Source organism: Scyliorhinus torazame, chromosome 6 (assembly GCF_047496885.1).
Source record: "Scyliorhinus torazame isolate Kashiwa2021f chromosome 6, sScyTor2.1, whole genome shotgun sequence".
NCBI classification, from domain to species: Eukaryota; Metazoa; Chordata; class Chondrichthyes; order Carcharhiniformes; family Scyliorhinidae; genus Scyliorhinus; species Scyliorhinus torazame.
The window spans coordinates 260,116,291-260,139,804 of NC_092712.1; the positions used below are offsets into that span (position 1 = coordinate 260,116,291).

Below are 23,514 nucleotides of genomic sequence, written 5' to 3' on the forward strand. Positions count from 1 at the left end.
CCTTAAGTTTTTTTAGGTGTGCGAGTACCCGTGCCCTCTTAATCGGCCCGTTCAGCCCTCTCACATTCCACGTGATCAGCCGGGTTAGGGGGCTCTTTACCCCCCCCCCCTTGTCGACTAGCCATCTCCTTTTTCAATCCAGCTCCTCACCCGGTTCCCACGTAGCCGTATCTCCCCCCAACGGCGCCCTCCCGCCCCGACCACCCCACCCTATACCAGCTCCCCCTTCTCCCCAGCAGCAGCAACCCAGTTAACCCCCCCCCCCCGCTAGATCCCTTTCTAGCGTAATTGCACCCCCCATGTTGCTCCCAGAAGTCAGCAAACTCTGGCCGACCTCGGCTTCCCCCCGTGACCTCGGCCCCCACTGTGCGAGGCCCCCTCCTTCCTGCTTCCCTGTTCCCGCCATGATTACCATAGCGCGGGAACAAAGCCCGCACTTCCCATTTGGCCCCGCCCCCAATGGCCGGCGCCCCCAGCTCCTCATCCTCCCTCCCCCCCCTCCCCCACGACATGGGGAAGAGAGAAAAGTTACAGGGTCGCAGGATTAACAACTTGGGAAATCATCTCTTCCCCCATTTCCCCCCCCCCCCCATTCAGCCCACGTAATCACCCCACCACTTTGTCCCAAACGTTCTTTTTCTAGCCCGCTTATTCCAGTGTCTCCTCGACAATAAATGTCCACGCCTCTTCTGCCGTTTCAAAGTAGTGGTGTTTCCCTTGATGTGTGACCCACAGTCTTGCCGGCTGCAGCATTCCAAATTTAACCTTCCTTTTGTGCAGCACCGCCTTGGCCCAATTAAAGCTTGCCCTCCTTCTCGCCACCTCCGCACTCCAATCTTGATATACGCGGATCACCGCGTTCTCCCACCTACTGCTCCGGGTTTTCTTAGCCCATCTGAGGACCATTTCTCTGTCCTTATAGCGGAGAAATCTCACCACTATGGCTCGAGGAATTTCTCCAGCCCTCGGTCTTCGCGCCATAACTCGATAAGCTCCCTTCACATCCAACGGGCCCGTCGGGGCCTCCGATCCCATTAACGAGTGAAGCATCGTGCTCACATATGCCCCGACGTCCGCCCCTTCTGCACCTTCAGGAAGACCAAGAATCCTTAAATTCTTCCTCCTCGCATTATTCTCCAGCACCTCCAGCCTTTCCACACACCTTTTGTGTTGTGCCTCGTGCATCTCTGTCTTCACTACCAGGCCCTGTATTTCGTCCTCATTCTCAGCAGCCTTTGCCTTCACGACCCGAAGCTCCTGCTCCTGGATCTTTTGCTCCTCCTTTAGCCCTTCAATCGCCTGTAATATCGGGGCCAACAGCTCCTTCGTCATCTCCTTTTTAAGTTCTTCCACGCAGCGCCGCAGGAACTCTTGTTGGTCAGGGCCCCATATTAAACTGCCACCTTCCGACGCCATCTTGCTTTGTGCCTGCCTTCCTGGCCGCTGCTCTTGAGGATCCACCGCAATCCGGCCACTTTCCTCTCCTTTTTCCATCCGTGTCCAGGGGGGATTCCCTTCTGGTTTACTGCACAGTGTTTTTAGCCGTTAAAATTGCCGTTGGGGCTCCTATTAAGAGCCCAAAAGTCCGTTCCACCGGGAGCTGCCGAAAATTGCGACTTAGCTGGTCATCGCCGCACCCGGAAGTCCAATGAACTAGTCATGAGTGTGTGTAAATACATTGCAAGGAGTGACATGGTGCACCGACATACATCAAATCGAAGAATGTTCAGGGAGCAGTCAACTCCGACCCTTACATCTGGGGTATAACTAACAAAGACATTTTCAGCATTATGACACAACCAGAGCCTAAGCCAAAGGCAGCTTATTATGCAATGATAAATCAAACCATTCAAAAGGAACCAATAGTCCAAGGGGTTGTGAAAATGGCTGCACAAATGTATGGCAAGATGGTTAATCTGTTTGACATAGTTTACCATCTGGCAAGGCATGAGCTCCCATTTACCTACTTTGTTGCACATTTTGAGAAATGAGTGTGAATCTTGGAACGGCTGAAGAGATTAGTCAGGGCTGCAAAATTCAGGTGCAATCTGTACTCTATACAAGCATTCTGATGTATGACAGAATTGACAGGAGTAGCAAGGAAAAGATTTTGTATTTACCAACTACCTGGATGATGGTTTTCCACAAATAAGGGATCCTGGACTGCATTAAGTTAATGTCCGTGGGGAAGGGCATCCCGGAACAGAAAAGGAAGCTGAAATACTTTGGTGTGGATGGGGTCAGCATTAACTTGATTGTAGAGCTGCGATCTTTCCAAAGCTGGCTGCTGAAATGTTATGGCTAACTGGAACCCAATGAGTGGCACAACAATTAGAATTGCCGCCAAAGATGCATGAGACAGGCACCTCACCCAAGAGACTGATAGCTTCTTAATCTTATGCACATCGGAGCTTAGTGAAATGGCTGACCTACTAGAGGAAACTATCCACAGGCCAGCACAGGTGAAGTCACTCATTGGGTTGATCACAGGAGACAAGAATTGGAGAGAAACTACCCCACTGTTGTTGTCCATCTAAACCACATAAGTGAAGAGTGGGCTGTGGTCACGAAAGAAGCTGCTTCTAAAGTAAAGTGAATGAAAAATGAAATGAAAATCGCTTATTGTCACAAGTAGGCTTCAAATGAAGTTACGGTGAAAAGCCCCTAGTCGCCACATTCCGGCGCCTGTTTGGGGAGGCTGGTACGGGAATTGAACCGTGCTGCTGGCCTGCCTTGGTCTGCTTTCGCAAGCCGGAGATTTGAAATGAAAAAAAATGAAAATCACTTATTGTACCAAGTAGGCTTAAAATGAAATTACTGTGAAAAGCCCCTAGTGGCCACATTCCGGCACATGTTCGGGGAGGCTGGTACAGGAATTGAACCGTGCTGCTGGTCTGCCTTGGTCTGCTTTCAAAGCCAGCGATTTAGCCCTGTGCTAAACAACTTCCTACATATTTTTTGTTTATAAATATTTTTATTCTCCATTGTCACATTTTCTTCAGAATCTACACCCCACCAACAAACAGTAAATGGTAACGAATACAATGTCAACCCCCTTATCAACAACAACTATCCCATCCTCCCATCACCCCCCAAACAACGACCCACCTGATAATATAAGCATTAAAAAAAACTAAACCTCCCAAGGTGGAAAAAGGAATCAGGAATCGTCTATGGTCACCATTGACATATACAGTCCACCCCCAGACCCACCCCCCTCCCTAATATTCAATGTCATCCAATACCCGAAAGAGTATCATGAATGGCACCCATGAATTGTAGACACTGCCCCCCCCCCCCAGTCTCCTCCCCTCCAGTTCCTCTTGTAAACTCCTCCCCCCAACATCGGTTCCTTCCCCCAACTTTTCACCCTGGCTGGATTCACCGAAACCTGTTCTACCAGGCTCCGATGGTCGCAGCCCCTCCACCCACCTCACTCCCATTCACTGGCCGGCATAAACCGGCCAGAGTGGAGGACCCCGTCTGGGTCTCCTTCCCCCCTTGCCCAGTCCCAGGAAAACTAAGAAATCCCCTTTAGCACGCAACCCCTGCATACACACCCAAGCCCCAAAGAACCATCATTGCAAATCAAAGTCCCATCTCTTCCCTTGTCCAAATATATACAGCGTCGACTAATTTAGTACATACACCAACACATATTGTAAAAATAAAGTTACATGAGGCTACATCGGTACACGACCATTTCTCAATTCTGCCACAGTCCTTCTGCCTTCGCAAACTCCTCCGCTGCTTCCACCGTCCCAAAATAAAAGTCCTTGGATTTGTAGGTCACCCTCAACTTAGCTGGATATACTATGCTGCACTGCACCTTGCTGATGTACAGCGCCTTCTTCACCCTGCCTTCCTCCTCGCCAGCTCCACCGTAAAGTCCTGGTACATGCGTATACCAGCTCCAGCCCATTGCACCACCCACTTCAGCTTTGCCCAGCACAGGACTTTCTCCTTCACGTTATACCTACGGAAACACAGGAGTTACTACTTTTGGCGGCTCACTCGCCTTTGGTATAGGCCTCCACGAACGATGAGCCCGATCCAGTTCATACCAGGAGGGATCCTCCCCCAATAGCTTCGCCAACATCGTGGCAAAATACTCCGTCGGCCTCGGGCCTTCCACCCCTTCGGGCAGACCCCCAATCCTCAGATTCTGTCACCTGGATCTGTTTTCCAGGTCTTCCATTTTGGCTCACAGACCCTTGTTGGTCAGGGCACTACATATTAATGCTTTACAGGAGCTATCTCATCCTCTCTTTTTTTCCAGTGAGACACAATGCAGACATATCTGAGGAAGTTGATAATGTTATCATGTCCCACAGTGTTCTGCATGACATGACACAGGAATATGATAGTCCCAAGCTGTGATCCATCAAAGAAGAATGACATGACGGAACCTACAGAGATACTGAAATGAAAGGGGTTGCAGAAGGTGAAACTTCTCGCCATCGCACAGAAGGTATATTGTGACACTGGTCCACTGCCTAGAAGAGCGATTTGGCTAGTTTCCAACCAACAAAATCCTTGGAGTCGTGATATCTTTACATTTGGAGCTATGGCAAATTGAGTCTGATTAAAGAAGATAATCCAAAAGAGATCATGCAAGTAATAACATTGGCCACAGCGATTGCGAGGAAGATATTTTCCCTCATGAACAGAATCAAGAGTGACTGACGAGTCAATCTTGAGACTTAAACCATTGACAACCTCACGACAATCTCCCTGGAGAGCTCCTCTGAGGACGGCCTCAATGTGGAATAAGCTGTAACCGAGTTGTACAAAGCAGGTAAACAAATGAGAAGACCACATGTTCACCCGTACGGTATGTGTCAACAATCGTCAGTTATCTCGACTGAAGAAGCGTAAATCTCTCAGGTTGCAGCTGAGCAAGAAAACAAAGACGACAAAGAAAACAATTTTGAAAAAGACATGGAAGTTGAGGAACAAGAAGAAATGTAATGAGGGACATTAGGAAGGTGATAGACACAGAAATGTCAGGAAACAATATTTGTTTATCCTACAAAACTGTTTCACTTTGCTCTCTTAATTGCTTGCTGTACCTACATATTAACTTTGTGATTCATTTACAATGCATCCAGATCCCTCAAAATACTAACATTTCCCAGTCGCTCACCATTTTAAAAAAACTCCGTTTTCCCTTTTTCTACCAACGTGGATAATGATGGGGAGATGCCGGAGTTGGACTGGGGTGAGCACAGTAAGAAGTCTTACAACACCAGGTTAAAGTCCAACAGGTTTGTTTGGAGTCACTAGCTTTCGGAGCACTGCTCCCTCCTCAGGTGAATGTGGATAATGTCACACGTCCCCACATTATATTCCATCTGCAACAATCTTGCCCAATCACCCATCTGTCTACATCAGGATAGACAACAACACCTCCTCCACGATAGTCCTCAATGTTGGGACCCCGCAAGGTTGTGTACTTAGCCCCTACTATACTCCCTATACACGCATTACTGTGGGGCAAAATTTGGCTCCAACTCCATCTACACATTTCTGATGACACGACCGTAGTGGGTCAGATCTCAAACAATGATGACTCAGAGAACAGGAGGGATTTAGAGAACCTAGTGAAGTGATGTAATGACAACAATCTCTCCCTCAATGTCAGAAAAACTAAAGAACTGGTCATTGACTTCAGGAAGCAAATTATTGTACACACCCCTGTCTGCATCAATAGTGCCGAGGTGGAGATGGTTGACAGCTTCAATTTCCTATGTGTGCACATCACCAACAATCTGTCCTGGTCCACGCACGTTGATGCTACGACCAAGGAAGCACAACAGCGCCTATACTTCCTCAGGAAACTAAGCAAGCCCACATTGACTCTTACCAATTTTTACAGAAGCACCATAGAAAGCATCCTATCTGACTGCATCACAGCCTGGTATGGCAAATGCTCAGCCCAAGACCGTAAGAAACTACAGAGTTGTGAACACAACCCAGTCCATCACACAAACCCGCCTCCCATCCACTGACTCCGCCTACATCTCCCGCTGCCTTGGAAAGCGGGCAGCATACTCAAAGGCCCCTCCCACCCGGGTTATTCACTCGCCCAACTTCTTCCATCGGGCAGGAGATACAAATGTCTGAGAACACGCACTATTAGGTTCAAAAACAGCTTCTTCCCCGCTGTTATTGGTCTCCTGAATGACTCTCTTATGGATTGATCTAATCTCTCATACATCTTCTCTACTGAGTAGTATTGCATTCCGTATGCTCACCCGTTGCCTCTGCTTATGTATGTACATTGTGTATTTATGTATGTCGTATGTTTATTTTTAATGTATGGAATGAGATGTCTGGACTTACGCAGAACAATAGTTTCGACTGTATCGCGGTACACATGGCAATAAAACAAATCTAATCCCTTTTGCAGCCTCTTTGCCATTTCCTCACAGTTAGTTTTACAACTTGTAGCCACCTGGGTTGGCCACTTCCCGACTTAAAATGGAGAACCGCAAAGGCTGAAGGGAAATTCAGCCAACACAGGCAAAGACTAGCAAATTCAGAAATCATGTGTATTGAAACCTGTAAGAAACCAGACAGCACTGAAACCAGCAGCCATCTGCATAGTAATGCAGCAGCCATCTGCATAGTAATGCAGCAGCCATCTGCATAGTAATGAGCAATTCCAAGGCACAATTGCAACAGCTAAGGTGAATAAAGCCAAGCCAGACTCCTTGGCGCCAGCAGGAGCCAAGACAAAGGAAGGCCAACGGACATTTAGGGACCGCCCAGCGATCAGGGAACAACTCCAGTATTGGAGAAATCAATCCAAGTGATCGGAACGCAGTCCAATCACTTTGAACCAGGTACGGGGTCCGCCCCAAAGGGCGGGAAGACCCTGGGGACTATAAAGTACAGCCCCCAAGTTCAAATCGTCCTTCTTGACAGGGTCATTCAGCAACGCGAAGCAACCCCGGAGAGTGAACTGTCCAGCGGCCTCCAACCAAGTAAGTCTCAAGTCAACGCTCGCTACGAGATAGGCGCTCCTAGCTACCAGTCCATACCAGCTTTTGAATCCTGCAGACTCAGGACCTGAACGAAAGGCCATTTGTTCCCCTGACCTGGTGGGCCAATTCCGAAGCTAAGTATAGGCCTTTTAGTGATAGGAATAGTCTAGAAAGTAGAGTTTATGCATGAGTAGTGATTTGCTGTGTATAATAAATGTGTTTTGATTTGAATCTTACTAATTGGTGTGTTGAGTTATTGATCATTACTTGAACTTCAACCTCGTGGCGGTATCATAAAGATACCTGGTGACTCTAGAGCAAAGGTTAAACAAACAGAGCAAATTAAGAATTAAGAGCCAACCAAAAGTTAGCAACAAACTAACTCTCTATCATCTGATAACTTAAGATATATTACTCTTTGTCCTCTCATCCAAATCACTGGTATAGATGGTTAATAACAGAGGTCCAGACAATGGTCCTTCTGGTGTCCCAATAGGTACAGCTTCCCGACCTGAAAAAAACCTATAGTCCTGCTGCTTTATGCCCATTAAACCAAACAATACCATGGCAGTAGGTCATTGGCATTGAAGCAAGCTTTAAAAGAAGTTGGCAACAGAACCATTTCACACTAATGTATTGCCCTACTCAAAAAAAAACTAATTTTATGTATAACGTCTTCTATGGTACTTATGGACTCCTTCAGAAAATCCAAATACTCTACATCATCTAATTCCACTTATGCATCCTAGTTAGTTGCATCTTCAAGGAACTTTAATAGATTTGTCAAATGCAATTTCATTTTCATAAACCTATCTTGACTCTTCCCAATTTCATGACTTTCTAAGTGCCCAGTTATCTCAACCCTAATATTAGATTTCCGCATTTCCCTACAGGCTAACATGCCTCCCTACTTTCTTGAACAGCGATGTCACATTCGCTCCTTCCTATCCCTAAAGACCATTCTAGAAACTGAAACTCCTGAAGTTCAGAACCAATGCATCATTAACTCTGTTGCCAAATTCTTTTAATGCCAAATGGCCTCCTGTGTACAGTGATAATCACACACAGTTTTGTGCACACTCGGCCATGTTCTGCAAGTCCACCTTTCAGCACTGCCTAAGAATATAGTGTGTCTGTGAGTGTACTGAACGTACAAATGACCTGTCCTTGAACCAGCAACAGTCGAGAGTGGAATGCTCTACTTAACTGTAGTGTTTATTTCTCTTTTCCCCATTTTGTTTTTAAGTTTTGGAATCTCAAAAGATGCACAATAGGTCTACCACACCTGTCCTAAACAGTTTGTGTGTTTATCAATTACAAACCTACTTTGCACACACTTTTGAATACCACAAATTTGACCCACATTCAAGTTTTTCTTCTGATTTAAAAGATTACTATTGTAGAAATGAGACTGAAATTGGAGGCAGTCGGGAAATGGCTTTTGTTTCTTTCTCGAACAGTGCTCCCCATAACACCCGTAACCATGCAAGACTGATCTAAGTGGTTTACCTTCATTAAGATGGACACAATAACTTCTGCACAGCAACAAAGCTCTGGTAAATCCTACTTAATGGTTTCTCCTATCATGGTTTCTCCTATAAATGTAAACAGTTGAATTCAAATTCAACTCACTAATGGAGAGCTGGGTGATGCAGTGCATTGGAACATTGCAGTAAGTAAATAGGCAGTTCTTCTGCAACCAAGGGAAGGATAATTAAAGGCCTTTCAGAGTAGACGGTAAAGGTCACAAGTAAAATAACAGGTGCAGCTTTATTCTAACAGGTGCTGCTTTGTTCGAAGTCCCAGAAACATAATTCATCATCGGGAGGATTATTTAACCATCTCCTGATGTGAAGGTTGTCAAAACAACACAGCTCTGCATGACTCAATGTCAAATTGTACATGTGCCCAGTTGTGCAGCCAATGGTTAAACACAAAGCAAGAAGTTACCCACCTTACTCAAAACTTCAGCCATTTCAAACGTGCCAACTGTATCCATGTTGGCTGCGATCAGTGGGATTCCAGTGTAAGTCTGTTTGGAGTTCCGAAACGTAAAGGTTCGTTTGAGATCCACCTAGAGAGGTGACAAAGACTCTATTGAAACAGTCATAATGAAAATAGAAATTACTGGGAAAATTCAGCAGGTCTGGCATGTGTGGAAAGAGAAATACAGTGAACGGGTGGTTAAATTGGGCTCCGTGCCACTGGCATGGTCATTTTGACTGCTGGAGAGCAGCAGTGATTCATGCTGGCAGGGGGTATATGAACATATGACATCCCCAGAAGATACGACGGAACAAATTAAAATTGACGGTAATCAGGTTCACGCCCTCATGGGACGTGAACCCGATTATGGGGCGTGGGGAAATCTCATTCAGAGAACTCTGCGGTGCAAATCCCATTATGGCCCTTTCACAAGAGTTAACAGCCATAAAGGGAATTGCGCCCATGGCCAACTGGCCCGGAAAACTCCCCTCTATGTGTCAAGTCGGTATGACTCTTCCTCAGAGCAAAGCAACTGCAGTATTTTGCTTTTATTTCATGAAACAGTCACTGCATTCCACTCATTTAAACTTGTGTTTATTCATTGTTCCCGAGGTCCTTACAAAAGCCTCCTTTTTTATTTAAATACAGTTACGGGATGTGGGTGTCACTAGCTGGGCCAGCATTTATTGCCCATCCCTAGTCGCCCTTCAGAAGGTGTTGGTGAGCTGCCTTCTTGAACTGTTGTAGTTTCTGAGGTATAGGTACACCCACAGTACTGTTAGGGAGGGAGTGCCAGGATTTTGACCCAGTGACAATGAAGGAACGGTGATATATTTCCAAGTTGGGATGGTGAATGACTTAGAGGGGAACCTCCAGGTGGTGGGGTTCCCAGGTACCTGCTGCTCTTGTCCTTCTATATGGCAGTGGTCGTGGGTTTGGAAGGTGCTGTCTAAGGAACCTTGGTGAGTCCTTACATTGCAGCTTGTAGATGGCACACATGGCTGCCACTGTCCTTCGGTGATGGAGGGACTGAATGTTTGTGGAAGAGGTATCATCAACATGTTGCTTTGTCCTGGATGGTCTTGGGCTTCTTGAGTGTTGTTGGAGCTGCACTCATCCAGGCAAGTGGAGAGTATGCCATTACGCTCCTGACTTGTGCCTTGTAGATGGTGGACAGGCTTTGCAGGGGTCAGGTGAGTTTCGTGCCATAGGATTCTTAGCCTTTGATCTTCTTTGGTAGTCACAGTATTAATATGGCTAGTTCAGTTTCTGATCAATGGTAACCCTCAGGATGTTGATTGTGGGGGAATCAGCAATGTTAATACCATTGAATGTCAAGGAGTGATGGTTAAATCCTCCTCGTAGGAGATGGTCATTGCCTAGCACGAATGTAACTTGCCAGTTGTCAGCCCAAACCTCGATATTGTGGCATTTGGACATGGGCAGCTTCATTACATGAGGAGTCGCGAATGGTGCTGAACATTCTGCAGTCATCTGCGAAGATCCTCACTTCTGACCTTCTGATGGAAGGGAGGTCATTGACAAAGCAGCTGAAGATGGTTGGGCCTACGCCACTACCCTGAGGAACTCCTGCAGTTTAGGTACCCAATTTTTTTTTTCCCAATTAAAGGGACAATTTTAGCATGGCCAATCCACCCAACGTGCACATCTTTGTGTTGTGGGAGTGAAACCCACGCAGACACGGGGAGAATGTGCAAACTCCACACGGACAGTGACCCAGGGCCAGGATTCGTACCCGGATCCTCAGTGCCGTAGTCCCAGTGCTAACCACTGCGCCACCCTTGAACTCCTGCAGTGATGTCTAAGAGTTGAGATGATTGACCTCAAACCACCACAATCATCTTCCTATGTGCCAGGTATTACTCCAACCTGCGGAGAGTTTTCCCCCTGATTCCCATTGACTCCAATTTTGCTTGGGCTCCTTGATGCCATACTCAGTCACTCTCAACTCACCTCTGGCATTCAGCTCTTTTGTCCATGTTGTAATGAGGTCAGGTGTTGAGTGACCCGGGTGGAATCCAAACTGAGCGTCCGTGAGCAGGTTATGGCTGAGTAAGTACTGCTTGATAGGATTGTTGATGATTCTTCTATCACTTTGCTACTGATGGAGTAGACGGATAGGGCTGCAATTGGCTGGGTTGGACTTATCCTGTTTCTTGCGTACAGGACACACCTGGGAAATTTTCCACATTGCCAGGTAGATGCCAGTGTCGTACCCATGCTGGAACAGCTTGGCAAGGGGTGTGGCACGTTCTGGAGCACATGTCTTCAGTGCTATTGCCGGAATATTGTCAGGGCCCATAGGTTTTCCAGTGCCTTCAGTCGTTTCTTGATAACACATGGAATGAATTGTATTGGCTGAAAACTGACATCTGTGATGCTGGGGCTCTCTGGTGGAGACTGAGATGGATCATCCACTCGGAACGTCTGGCTGAAGATTGTGCGAATGCTTCAGCCTGGTCACAGCACCTCATGAAAGCCCAGTCTGAGTTGCTATACCTGTTCGAAGTCTATCCCATTTAGCATCGTGGTTGTGTCACACAACACAATGGAGGTTTTCCTCAATGTGAAGAAGGGACTTTGTCTCCACAAGGTCTGTGCGATGGTCACTTCTACAGATTCTGTCATGGATTCATCTGCAGCAGGCAGGTTGGTGAGGATGGATTATGTATGTTTTTTCCCTCTTGTTGGTTCACTCACCACCTGCTGCAGTCCCAGTCCAGCAGCTATGTCCTTGAGGGCCCGACCAGCTAAGTCTGTGGTGGTACTACCAAGCTACTCTTGGACATTGAAGTCCTCCACCAGAGTATATTCTGCACCCTTTGCACCCTCAGTGCTTCCTCCAAGTGGTGTTCAACATGGAGGAGTACTGCTTCACCAGCTGAAGGTGGTCGGTAAGTGGTAATCAACAAGACGTTTCCTTGCCCATGTTTAACCTGAAGCCATGAGACTTCATGGGGTCCAGAGTCGATGTTGAGGACTCCCAGAGCAACTCCTTCCCGACTGTATATCCTTGTGCTGCCACCTCTTCTGAGTCTGTCTTGCCGGTGAGAGAGGACCTACCCAAGAATGGTGGTAGTGGTGTTTGGGACATTGTCTGCAAGTTAGGATTCTGTGAGTATGATTATGTTAGGCTGTTGCTTGACTAATCTTTGAGACATGTCACTGGACTAATAATCCACAGGATAATGCCCTGGGGACCCGTGTTCGATTCCCACCATGGCAGGTGGTGGAATTTAAATTCAATTAAAAAAATTATCTGGAATTAGAAGTCAAATGATGACTCTGAAACCATTGTCGATTGTCGTAAAAACCCAACTGGTTGACTAATGTCCTTTTAGGGACAGAAATCTGCCATCTTTACCTGGTCTGGCCTACATGTGACTTCAGACCCATGTCTCTCCCAACTTTGGCACAAGCCCCCAGATATTAGTAAGGAGGACTTTGCAGGGTCAATAAGGCGGGGTTTGCCGCTGTCGTTTCGGGTGCCTGGGTCTATGCCCGGAACTTTCACGCCATTTTTGTACCGATTTGCAACAACTTAGTGGCTTGCTAGGTAATTTTAGAGGGCAAAGAGTCAAGCACACTTCTGTGGGTCTGAAGTCACATGTAGGCCAGACCAGGTAAAGATGGCAGATTTCTGTCCCTAAAGGACATTAATGAACCAGATGGGTTTTTACGACAATCGACAATGGTTTCAGAGTCATCATTCGACATCTAATTCCAGATAATTTTTTTTCTTGAATTTAAATTCCACCACCTGCCATGGTGGGAATCGAACACAGGTCCCCAGGGCATTATCCTGTGGATTATTAGTCCAGTGACATGTTCACAGGTATTTATTAATGCTTTCGTCCTTTTCCTGATATCTATGATTTCCCCATTCTCATTTCCTTCTTTCGCCCCAAGCTAGTTCCTAAATAGAATCATAGAATTTACAGTGCAGAAGGAGGCCATTCGGCCCATTGAGTCTGCACCGGCCCTTGGAAAGAGCACACTACTCAAGCCCATGCCCCCACCCTATCCCCGTAACCCAGTAACCCCACCTAACCTTTTTGGACACGAAGGGCAATTTTTGCATGGCCAATCCACCTGACCTGCACATCTTTGGACTGTGGGAGGAAACCGGAGCACCTGGAGGAAACCCACGCACACACGGGGAGAACGTGCAGACTCCGCACAGACAGTGGCCCAAGCCGGGAATCGAACCTGGGATCCTGGAGCTGTGAAGTGACTGTGCTAACCATTGTGCTACCGTGCGGCCCTGTTGGTCAACTGGGACCTACACTGTTAGTCTTAACTGTTGGTCAAAGGAGCTGAATAGTCACAACTGTTGACATTCGCAATGATTACCCAGTTTATCCACCACCAAGGATGATAAGAATGAACTTTGTTGAGCTATATTTTGCCCTCTGCCTTCTATTGACATGCCGGCCAAGGCTGGAATTCTTTCTTTAAGCGCACCTTCCAAACCTGTGACCTTCACCAACTAGAAGGACATGGGCACATTACCTTCAAGTTTCCTCCTGAACCTTTCCTTCCCCCCCCCCCCAAACAAAACACGGGAAAAAACATCATCCTGACTGGGGCACATATTGCTATTTTGCCAATCCTTCATTGGCACTGGATTAAAATAATAGAACTAATGGGAGGATCTTTACCAGACAAGCTAAAGCAGCTCAAGGCAGCAGCTCAGTTTGCTTCTCAAGAGAAACTAAGGAACTAGCTATTGGCAATAAAAAAAAGTCATGAGAAATAGCAAAATACGAAGAATACATATATAAATAAACATTCATAACCTCAGATAGAAGTACAATTATGAATATCAGAATTTTCAGACAACGTGTCAGTGTTTCAATGGTTATTTCTCATTTCTGAATTGAAATTGGGAGATGGTAATGGTGGTACTATCATTGGACTAGAATCCAGAAGGTTTATGCTCTGGGGCCATGTGTTCAAATCCCACCATTACAGGTGGTGAAATTTAAATCCAGTTAATTAAAAGCCAGTCCCAGTAACGGTGACCACGAAACTGTCATCGATTGTCATCAAACCCATTTAGCACGCTAATCTCCTTTACAAAGAACAAAGAAATGTGCAGCACAGGATCAGGTCCTTCGGCCCTCCAAGCCTGCGCTGACCATGCTGCCCGTCTAAACTAAAATCTTATACATTTCCGGGGTCCGTATCCCTCTATTCCCATCCTATTCATGTATTTGTCAAGATGCCCCTTAAACGTCACTATCGTCCCTGCTTCCACCACCTCCTCCGGCAGCGAGTTCCAGGCACCCACTACCCTCTGTGTAAAAAAACTTGGCCTTGTACATCTCTAAACCTTGCCCCTCGCACCTTAAACCTATGCCCCCTAGTAATTGACCCCTCTACCCTGGGAAAAGGTCTCTAACTATCCACCCTATGCCCCTCATAATTTTGTAGACTTCTATCAGGTCGCCCCTCAACCTCCGTCGTTCCAGTGAGAACAAACCGAGTTTATTCAACCTCTGCTCATAGCTAATGCCCTCCATACCAGGCAACATCCTGGTAAATCTCTTCTGCACCCTCTCCAAAGCCTCCACACCCTTCTGGTAGTGTGGCGACCAGAATTGAACACTATACTCCAAGTGTGGCCTAAATAAGATCCTATACAGCTGCAACATGACTTGCCAATTTTTATAATCAATGCCTCGGCAAATGAAGGCAAGTATGCCGTATGCCTTCTTGCCTACCTTCTCCACCTGTGTTGCCCCTTTCAGTGACCCGTGGACCTGTACACCTAGATCTCTCTGACTGTCAATACTCAAGGGTTCTACCATTCACTGTATATTCCCGACCTGCATTGACCTTCCAAAATGCATTACCTCACATTTGTCCGGATTAAACTCCACATGCCATCTCTCCGCCCAAGTCTCCAAACAATCTAAATCCTGCTGTATCCTCTGACAGTCCTCATCGCTATCCGCAGTTCCACCAACCTTTGTGTCGTCCGCAAACTTACCAGTTACATTTTCCTCCAAATCATTTATATATACTACGAACAGCAAAGGTCCCAGCACTGATCCCTGCGGAACACCACTAGTCACAGCCCCCCAATCAGAAAAGCACCCTTCTGTTGCTACTCTCTGCCTTCTATGGCCTAGCCAGTTTTCTATCCATCTTGCCAGCTCACCTCTGATCCTGCCTGACTTCACCTTTTGTACCAGTCTGCCATGAGAGACCTTGTCAAAGGCCTTACTGAAGTCTATATAGACAACATCCATTGCCCTACCTGCATCAATCATTTTTGTGACCTCCTCGAAAAACTCTATCAAGTTAGTGAGACACGACCTCTCCTTCACAAAACTGTGCTGCCTCGCACCAATACGTCCACTTGCTTCCAAATGGGAGTAGATGCTGTCTTGAAGTATTCTCTCCAGTAATTTCCCTACCACTGACGCAAGGCTCACCGGCCTGTAGTTCCCTGGATAATCCTTGCTACCTTTCTTAAACAAAGAAACAACATTGGCTATTCTCCAGTCCTCCGGGACATCACCTGAAGACAGCGAGGATCCAAAGATTTCTGTCAAGGCCTCAGCAATTTCCTCCCTTGCCTCCTTCAGTATTCTGGGGTAGATCCCATCAGGCCCTGGGGACTTACCCACCTTAATATTTTTCAAGATGCCCAACACCTCGTCTTTCTGGATCTCAATGTGACCCAGCCTATCTACACACCCTTCTCCAGATTCAACATCCACCAATTCCTTCTCTTTGGTGAATACGGATCCAAAGAATTCATTTAGTACCTCACCCATTTCCTCTGGCTCCACACATAGATTCCCTCCCCTGTCCTTAAGTGGGCCAACCCATACCCTCGCTACCATCTTGCTTTTTATGTACATGTAAAATGCCTTGGGATTTTCCTTAACCCTATTTGCCAATGACTTTTCGTGACCCCTTCTAGCCCTCCTGACTCCTTGCTTAAGTTCCTTCCTACTTTCCTTATATTCCACACAGACTTTGTCTGTTCCCAGCCTTCTAGCCCATACAAATGCCTCTTTTTCTTTTTGACGAGGCCTACAATATCTCTCGTTGTCCAAGGTCCCCGAAAATTGCCGTATTTATCCTTCCTCACAGGAACATGTCCGTCCTGAATTCCTTTCAACTGACATTTGAAAGCCTCCCTCATGCCAGATGTTGATTTACCTTCAAACATCCACCCCCAATCTAGGTTCTTCAGTTCCCGCCTAATATTGTTATAATTAGCCTTCCCCCAATTTAGCACATTCACCCTAGGTCCACTCTTATCCTTGTCCACCAGCACTTTAAAACTTACTGGAATTGTGGTCACTGATCCCGAAATGCTCCCCTACAGAAACATCTACCACCTGGACGGGCTCATTCCCCAATACCAGGTCCAGTACAGCCCCTTCCCTAGTTGGACTATCTACATATTGTTTTAAGAAGCCCTCCTGGATGCTCCTTCCAAACTCTGCCCCGTCCAAGCCCAGTCAATATTGTGAATAAGTGAGTCCCAGTCAATATTGGGAAAGTTAAAGTCTCCCATCACAACAACCCTGTTGCTTTTACTCCTTTCCAAAATCTGTCTACCTATCTGCTCCTCTATCTCCCTCTGGCTGTTGGGTGGCCCATAGTAAACTCCCAACATTGTGACTGCACCCTTCTTATTCTTGATCTCTACCCATATAGCCTCGTTGCCGTCTGAGGTGTCCTCCCGCAGTACAGCTGTGATATTCTCCCTAACCAGTAGCGCAACTCCTCCACCCCTTTAATATCCCCCTCTATCCCGCCTGAAACATCTAAATCCTGGAACGTTTAGCTGTCAATCCTTTCCTTCCCTCAACCAGATCTCTGTAATGGCAACATCATAGTTCCAAGTACTAATCCAAACTCCAAATTCATCTGCCTTACCCATTATACTTCTTGCATTAAAACATATGCACCTCAAGCCACCAGTCCTGCTGTTTTCAGCAACATCTCCCTGTCTGCTCTTCCTCAGAGCCATACTGGCCCTATTCCCCCTCAACGTTTTCACCTTCTGACCTATTGCTCCAGTCCCCACCCCGCTGCCATACCAGTTTAAACTCTCCCGTGTGACACGAGCAAACCCCGCGGCCAGGATATTTATGCCTCTCTATTTTAGATGCAACACGTCCTTCTTATACAGGTCACACCTGCCCTGGAAGAGCTCCCAGTGGTCCAGATAACTGAAACTGTCCCTCCGACACCAGCTGTTTAGCCACATGTTTAGCCGCTCTATCTTCCTATTTCTAGCCTTACTGGCCCGTGGCACAGGGAGTAATCCCGAGATTACTCGTTTAGCAGCACGGTAGCCTTGTGGATAGCACAATTGCTTCACAGCTCCAGGGTCCCAGGTTCGATTCCAGCTTGGGTCACTGGCTGTGCGGAGTCTGCACATCCTCCCCGTGTGTGCGTGGGTTTCCTCCGGGTGCTCCAGTTTCCTCCCACAGTCCAAAGATGTGCAGGTTAGGTGGATTGGCCATGATAAATTGCCCTTAGTGTCCAAAATTGCCCTTAGTGTTGGGTGGGGTTACTGGGTTATGGGGATAGGGTGGAGGTGTTGACCTTGGGTAGGGTGCTCTTTCCAAGAGCCGGTGCAGACTCGATGGGCCGAATGGCCTCCTTCTGCATTGTAAATTCTAAATTCTATGACAATCCTAGAGGTCCTGTCTTTTAACTTTCTGCCTAGCTCCCTGAACTCCTGCTGCAGGACCTCATCCCCCTTCCTGTCTATGTCGTTAGTACAATATGTACCATGACATCGGCCTGTTTGCCCTCCCCCTTCAGGATGCCCGCTGCGAGACATCCTGGACCCTGGCACCAGGGAGGCAACATACTATCCCGGAGTCTCTTTCACATCCACAGAACGCCTATCTATGCCCCTGACTATAAAGTCCCCTATGTCTATTGCACTTCTGCGCTCTGACCCTCCCTGCTGAACATCAGAGCCAGCCGTGGTGCCACTGCTCTGGCTGCTGCTGTTTTCCCCAGATAGGCTATTCCCCCCAACAGTATCCAAAGCGGTATACCAGTTCGAGAGGCGGACAACCACGGGGGATTCCTGCACTGACTGCCTGCTCCTTCTGGTGGTCACCCATCTCTCTGCCTGCACCTTGGGTGTGGCCACATCACTATAACTCCTATCTATGACGCTTTCCGCCACCTGCATGCTCCTAAGTGCACCCAATTGCTGCTCCAACCGAGCCATGTGGTCTGTGAGGAGCTACCATTGGTTACACTTGCTGCAGATGTTATTGAACGGAATGCTGTAAGCGTCACAGATCTGCCACATCTCACAGTTGGAGCACTGCACCCCGTTGAGTGACATTTTTTTCTTCTTTTTTTATAAATATATTTTATTCAAGATTTTTTGGCCAAACATAACAGTACACAGTTTTTCTTTTAAACAACAATAAAGCAATATAAATAACAGTGGCCAGTTTTAAACAAATAAATAAATAATAATGTATAAACAAAAACTAAATGGCAACTGCCTTATCAAAAATAATTACTCCCCAAATATACAATCCAACAGTCCAATATACATTGCCTAAAACAAATGCCTATACATATACAATGACATCCTTGAGAGCCCGCCCGCCCGGGTCCTCCCCCCCCACCCCCCTCCCGGGTTGCTGCTGTTGCCTTCTTTCTCTTCCATTCCCTCTATTGTTCTGTGAGGTAGTTGACGAATGGTTGCCACCGCCTGGTGAACCCTTGAGCCGACCCCCTTAATACGAACTTGATCCGTTCTAGCTTTATAAACCCTGCCATGTCATTTATCCAGGTCTCCACGCCCGGGGGTTTGGCTTCCTTCCACATAAGCAATATCCTGCGCCAGGCTACTAGGGACGCAAAGGCCAAAACATCAGCCTCTCTCGCCTCCTCTGTACTCCCGGCTCTTCTGCGACCCCGAATATAGCCAACCCCCAGCCTGGCTCGACCCGGACCCCCACCACCTTCAAAAGCACCTTCGCCACCCCCACCCAGAACCCCTGTAGTGCCGGACATGACCAGAACATGTGGGTGTGATTCGCTGGGCTTCTCGAGCATCTCCCACACCTATCCTCTACCCCGAAAAATTTACTGAGCCATGCTCCAGTCATAGGCGCCCTGTGTAAAACCTTAAATTGTATCAGGCTTAGCCTGGCACACGAGGACGACGAGTTTACCCTACGTAGGGCATCAGCCCATAGCCCCTCTTCGATCTCTTCCCCCAACTCTTCCTCCCATTTCCCTTTCAGCTCATCTATCATGATCTCCCCCTCGTCCCTCATTTCCCTATATATATCCGACACCCTACCATCCCCCACCCATGTCTCTGAGATCACTCTATCTTGCACCTCCTGCGTTGGAAGTTGCGGGAATTCCCTCACCTGTTGCCTCGCAAACGCCCTCAGTTGCATATACCTAAACGCATTCCCTTGGGGCAAACCATACTTTTCCGTCAGCGCTCCCATACTTGCAAACGTCCCATCCAGGAACAGATCTCTCAGTTGTACTACCCCAGCTCTTTGCCATACTCCAAATCCCCCATCCATTCTCCCCGGAACAAACCTATGGCTATTTCTTATCGGGGACCGCACCGAGGCTCCCGTCCTTCCCCTATGCCGTCTCCACTGCCCCCAAATTTTTAGTGTTGCCACCACCACTGGGCTTGTGGTGTATTTCTTCGGTGAGAACGGCAACGGTGCCGTCACCATTGCTTGTAGGCTAGTCCCCCTGCAGGACGCCCTCTCCAATCTCTTCCACGCCGCTCCCTCCCCTTCTCCCATCCACTTACACACCATTGAGATATTGGCGGCCCAGTAATAATCGTTTAGGCTCGGTAATGCCAGCCCACCCCTATCTCTACTACACTGCAAGAACCCCCTCCTCACTCTCGGGGTCTTCCCGGCCCACACAAAACTGATAATACTTTTCTCAATTCTCTTAAAAAAAGCCTTCGTGACCATCACCGGGAGGCACTGAAACACAAAGAGGAATCTCGGGAGAACCAGCATTTTAACCGCCTGCACCCTACCTGCCAGTGACAGGGACACCATGTCCCATCTCTTGAAATCCTCCTCCATCTGTTCCACCAATCGTGTTAAATTAAGCCGGTGTAAGGTTCCCCAATTCTTGGCTATCTGAATCCCTAGGTACCGGAAATCTCTTGTTACCTTCCTCAGCGGTAAATCCTCTATTTCCCTACTCTGCTCCCCCGGATGCACCACAAACAATTCACTTTTGCCCATGTTCAATTTGTACCCTGAAAAATCCCCAAACTCCCCAAGTATCCGCATTATCTCTGGCATCCCCTCCACCGGGTCCGCAACATACAACAACAAATCATCCGCATACAACGATATCCGGTGTTCTTCTCCTCCCCTAAGCACTCCCCTCCACTTCCTGGAACCCCTCAGTGCTATGGCCAGGGGCTAAATCACCAATGCAAACAGTAACGGAGACAGGGGACACCCCTGCCTCGTCCCTCTGTGAAGCCGGAAATAATCAGACCTCCGTCCATTCGTGACCACACTCGCCATCGGGGCCCTATACAGCAACTGTACCCATCCGATATACCCATCTCCAAAGCCAAATCTCCTCAGCACCTCCCACAGATAATCCCACTCCACTCTGTCGAATGCTTTCTCGGCATCCATCGCCACCACTATCTCCGCTTCCCCCTCTGGCGGGGGCATCATCATTACCCCTAGCAACCTCCGTATGTTCGTGTTCAGCTGTCTCCCCTTCACAAACCCAGTTTGGTCCTCATGGACCACCCCCGGGACACAGTCCTCTATCCTCGTCGCCATCACCTTGGCCAGAATCTTAGCATCCACGTTTAAAAAGAAAAATGGGCCTATAGGACCCGCATTGCAGCGGGTCTTTTTCCTTCTTTAAAAGGAGCGATATCGTTGCCTCTGACATAGTCGGGGGCAGCTGTCCCCTTTCCCTAGCCTCATTAAAGGTTCTCGTCAGAAGCGGGGCCAGCAAGTCCATATACTTCCTATAAAATTCCACCGGGAATCCGTCTGGTCCCGGGGCCTTCCCCGCCTGCATGCTCCCAATCCCTTTCACTACCTCCTCCATCTCAATCTGTGCTCCCAGTCCCGCCCTCTCCTGTTCCTCCACCTTAGGGAATTCCAGCTGATCCAGAAAGCACATCATTCTCTCCTTCCCTTCCGGGGGCTGAGCTTTATATAATCTTTCGTAGAATGCCTTGAACACCCCATTCACTCTCTCCGCTCCCCGCTCCATCTCTCCCTCCTCATCTCTCTCGCTGCTCCCCCTCTTCCTCAGTTGGTGGGCCAACAACCGGCTCGCCTTCTCCATATTCGTACTGTACACCCTGTGCCCTCCTCAATTGTGCCTCTGCCTTACCCGTAGTCAACAGGTCAAATTCTACATGTAGCCTTTGCCTTTCCCTGTACAGTCCCTCCTCCGGTGCCTCCGCATATTGTCTGTCCACCCTCAAAAGTTCTTTCAGCAACCGCTCCCTTTCCCTACCCTCCTGCTTTCCTTTATGTGCCCGGATAGATATCAGCTCCCCTCTAACCACTGCCTTCAACGCCTCCCAGACCTCTGCCACCTGAACCTCCCCATTGTCATTAAGCTCCAAGTACCTTTCAATACACCCCCTCACCCTTAAACATACCCTCTCATCCGCCAATAATCCCATGTCCATTCTCCAGGGTGGGTGCTGTTCTTTTTCCTCTCCTATCTCCAGGTCCACCCAATGTGGAGCATGGTCGGAGATAGCTATGGCCGTGCACTCCGTCCCCGTCACCTTCAGGATCAATGCCCTTCCCAAAACAAAAAAGTCTATCCGTGAATATACTTTATGAACAAAGGAGAAAAATGAGAACTCCTTACTCCTAGGCCTGCTAAATCTCCAGGGGTCTACTCCTCCCATCTGCTCTATGAAGTCCTTGAGCACCCTAGCTGCAGCCGGCCTCCTCCCGCTCCTGGATCTCGATCTGTCCAGCCCTGGGTCCAGCACCGTATTAAAGTCTCCCCCATTACCAACTTTCCCGCCTCTCGGTCCAGGATACGTCCCAACATACGCCTCATAAAATTTGCATCACCCCAGTTCGGGGCATATATGTTCACTCGAACCACCGCCTCCCCTTGCAATCTACCACTCACCATCACGTATCTACCCCCACTATCCGCCACTATGGTCTTTGCATCTAAACCCGAATGAAACACCTGCCCCACCCATCCTTTGCGTAGTCTGACCTGGTCTATCAGTTTCAAATGCGTCTCCTGCAACATAACCACATCTGCCTTTAATTTCTTTAGGTGTGCGAGTACCCGTGCCCTTTTAATCGACCCGTTCAGCCCTCTCACATTCCACGTGATCAGCCGGATTGGGGGGCTCATTTACCCCCCCCCCCCCCCCCCATTGTCGACTAGCCATCCCCTTTTTTAATCCAGCTCCTCACCCGGTTCCCACGTACGCGCATATCCCCCCGACGGCGCCCTCCCGCCTCGACCACCCCACCCCGTACCAGCTCCCCCTTCTCCCCAGCAGCAGCAACCCAGTTAACCCCCCCCCCACTAGATCCCTTTCTAGCGTACTTGCATGTTGCTCCCAGAAGTCAGCAAACTCTGGCTGACCTTGGCTTCCCCCCGTGACCTCGGCCCCCACTGTGCGAGGCCCCCTCCCTCCTGCTTCCCTGTTCCCGCCATGATTACCACAGCGCGGGAACAAAGCCCGCGTTTCCCACTTGACCCCGCCCCTAATGACCGGCGCCCACAGTTCCTCATCCTCCCTCCCCCCCTCCCCCACAACATGGGGAAGAGAGAAAAGTTACAGGGTCGCAAGATTAACAACTTGAAAAATCATCCCCTCCCCCTTTCCCCCCCCCCTTCACCACACGTAATCACCCCACCACTTTGTCCCAAATGTTCTTTTTCTTGCCCGCCTATTCCAGCTTCTCGTCCACAATAAATGTCCACGCCTCTTCTGCCGTCTCAAAGTAGTGGTGCTTCCCTTGGTGTGTGACCCACAATCTTGCCGGCTGCAACATTCCGAATTTGACCTTCCTTTGGTGAAGCACCGCCTTAGCCCGATTAAAACTTGCCCTCCTTCTCGCCACCTCTGCACTCCAATCTTGATATCCGCGGATCACCGCGTTCTCCCACCTACTGCTCCGCGTTTTCTTCGCCCATCTGAGGACCATCTCTCTGTCATTATAGCGGAGAAATCTCACCACTATGGCTCGAGGTATTTCTCCAGCCCTCGGTCTTCGCGCCATAACTCGATAAGCTCCTTCCACCTCCAACGGGCGCGTCGGGGCCTCCGATCCCATTAACGAGTGAAGCATCGTGTTCACATATGCCCCGACGTCTGCCCCTTCTGCGCCTTCGGGAAGACCAAGAATCCTTAAATTCTTCCTCCTTGCATTATTCTCCAGCACCTCCAGCCTTTCCACACACCTTCTGTGTTGTGCCTCGTGCATCTCTGTCTTCACCACCAGGCCCTGTATTTCGTCCTCATTCTCAGCAGCCTTTG

The 23,514-nt window shown here is 48.3% G+C and overlaps 1 protein-coding gene across 1 annotated transcript in view; it reads right to left on the bottom strand.

Annotated features, from left to right (window-relative positions):
- Nucleotides 1–23,514, bottom strand: part of gmpr (guanosine monophosphate reductase) — a 177,831-nt gene that overhangs the window by 137,819 nt on the left and 16,498 nt on the right. Inside the window, exon 2 of the mRNA XM_072509613.1 lies at nucleotides 8,944–9,063. Coding sequence (XP_072365714.1) covers nucleotides 8,944–9,063 — 120 coding nt within the window. The remainder of the gene's footprint in view (nucleotides 1–8,943; nucleotides 9,064–23,514) is intronic.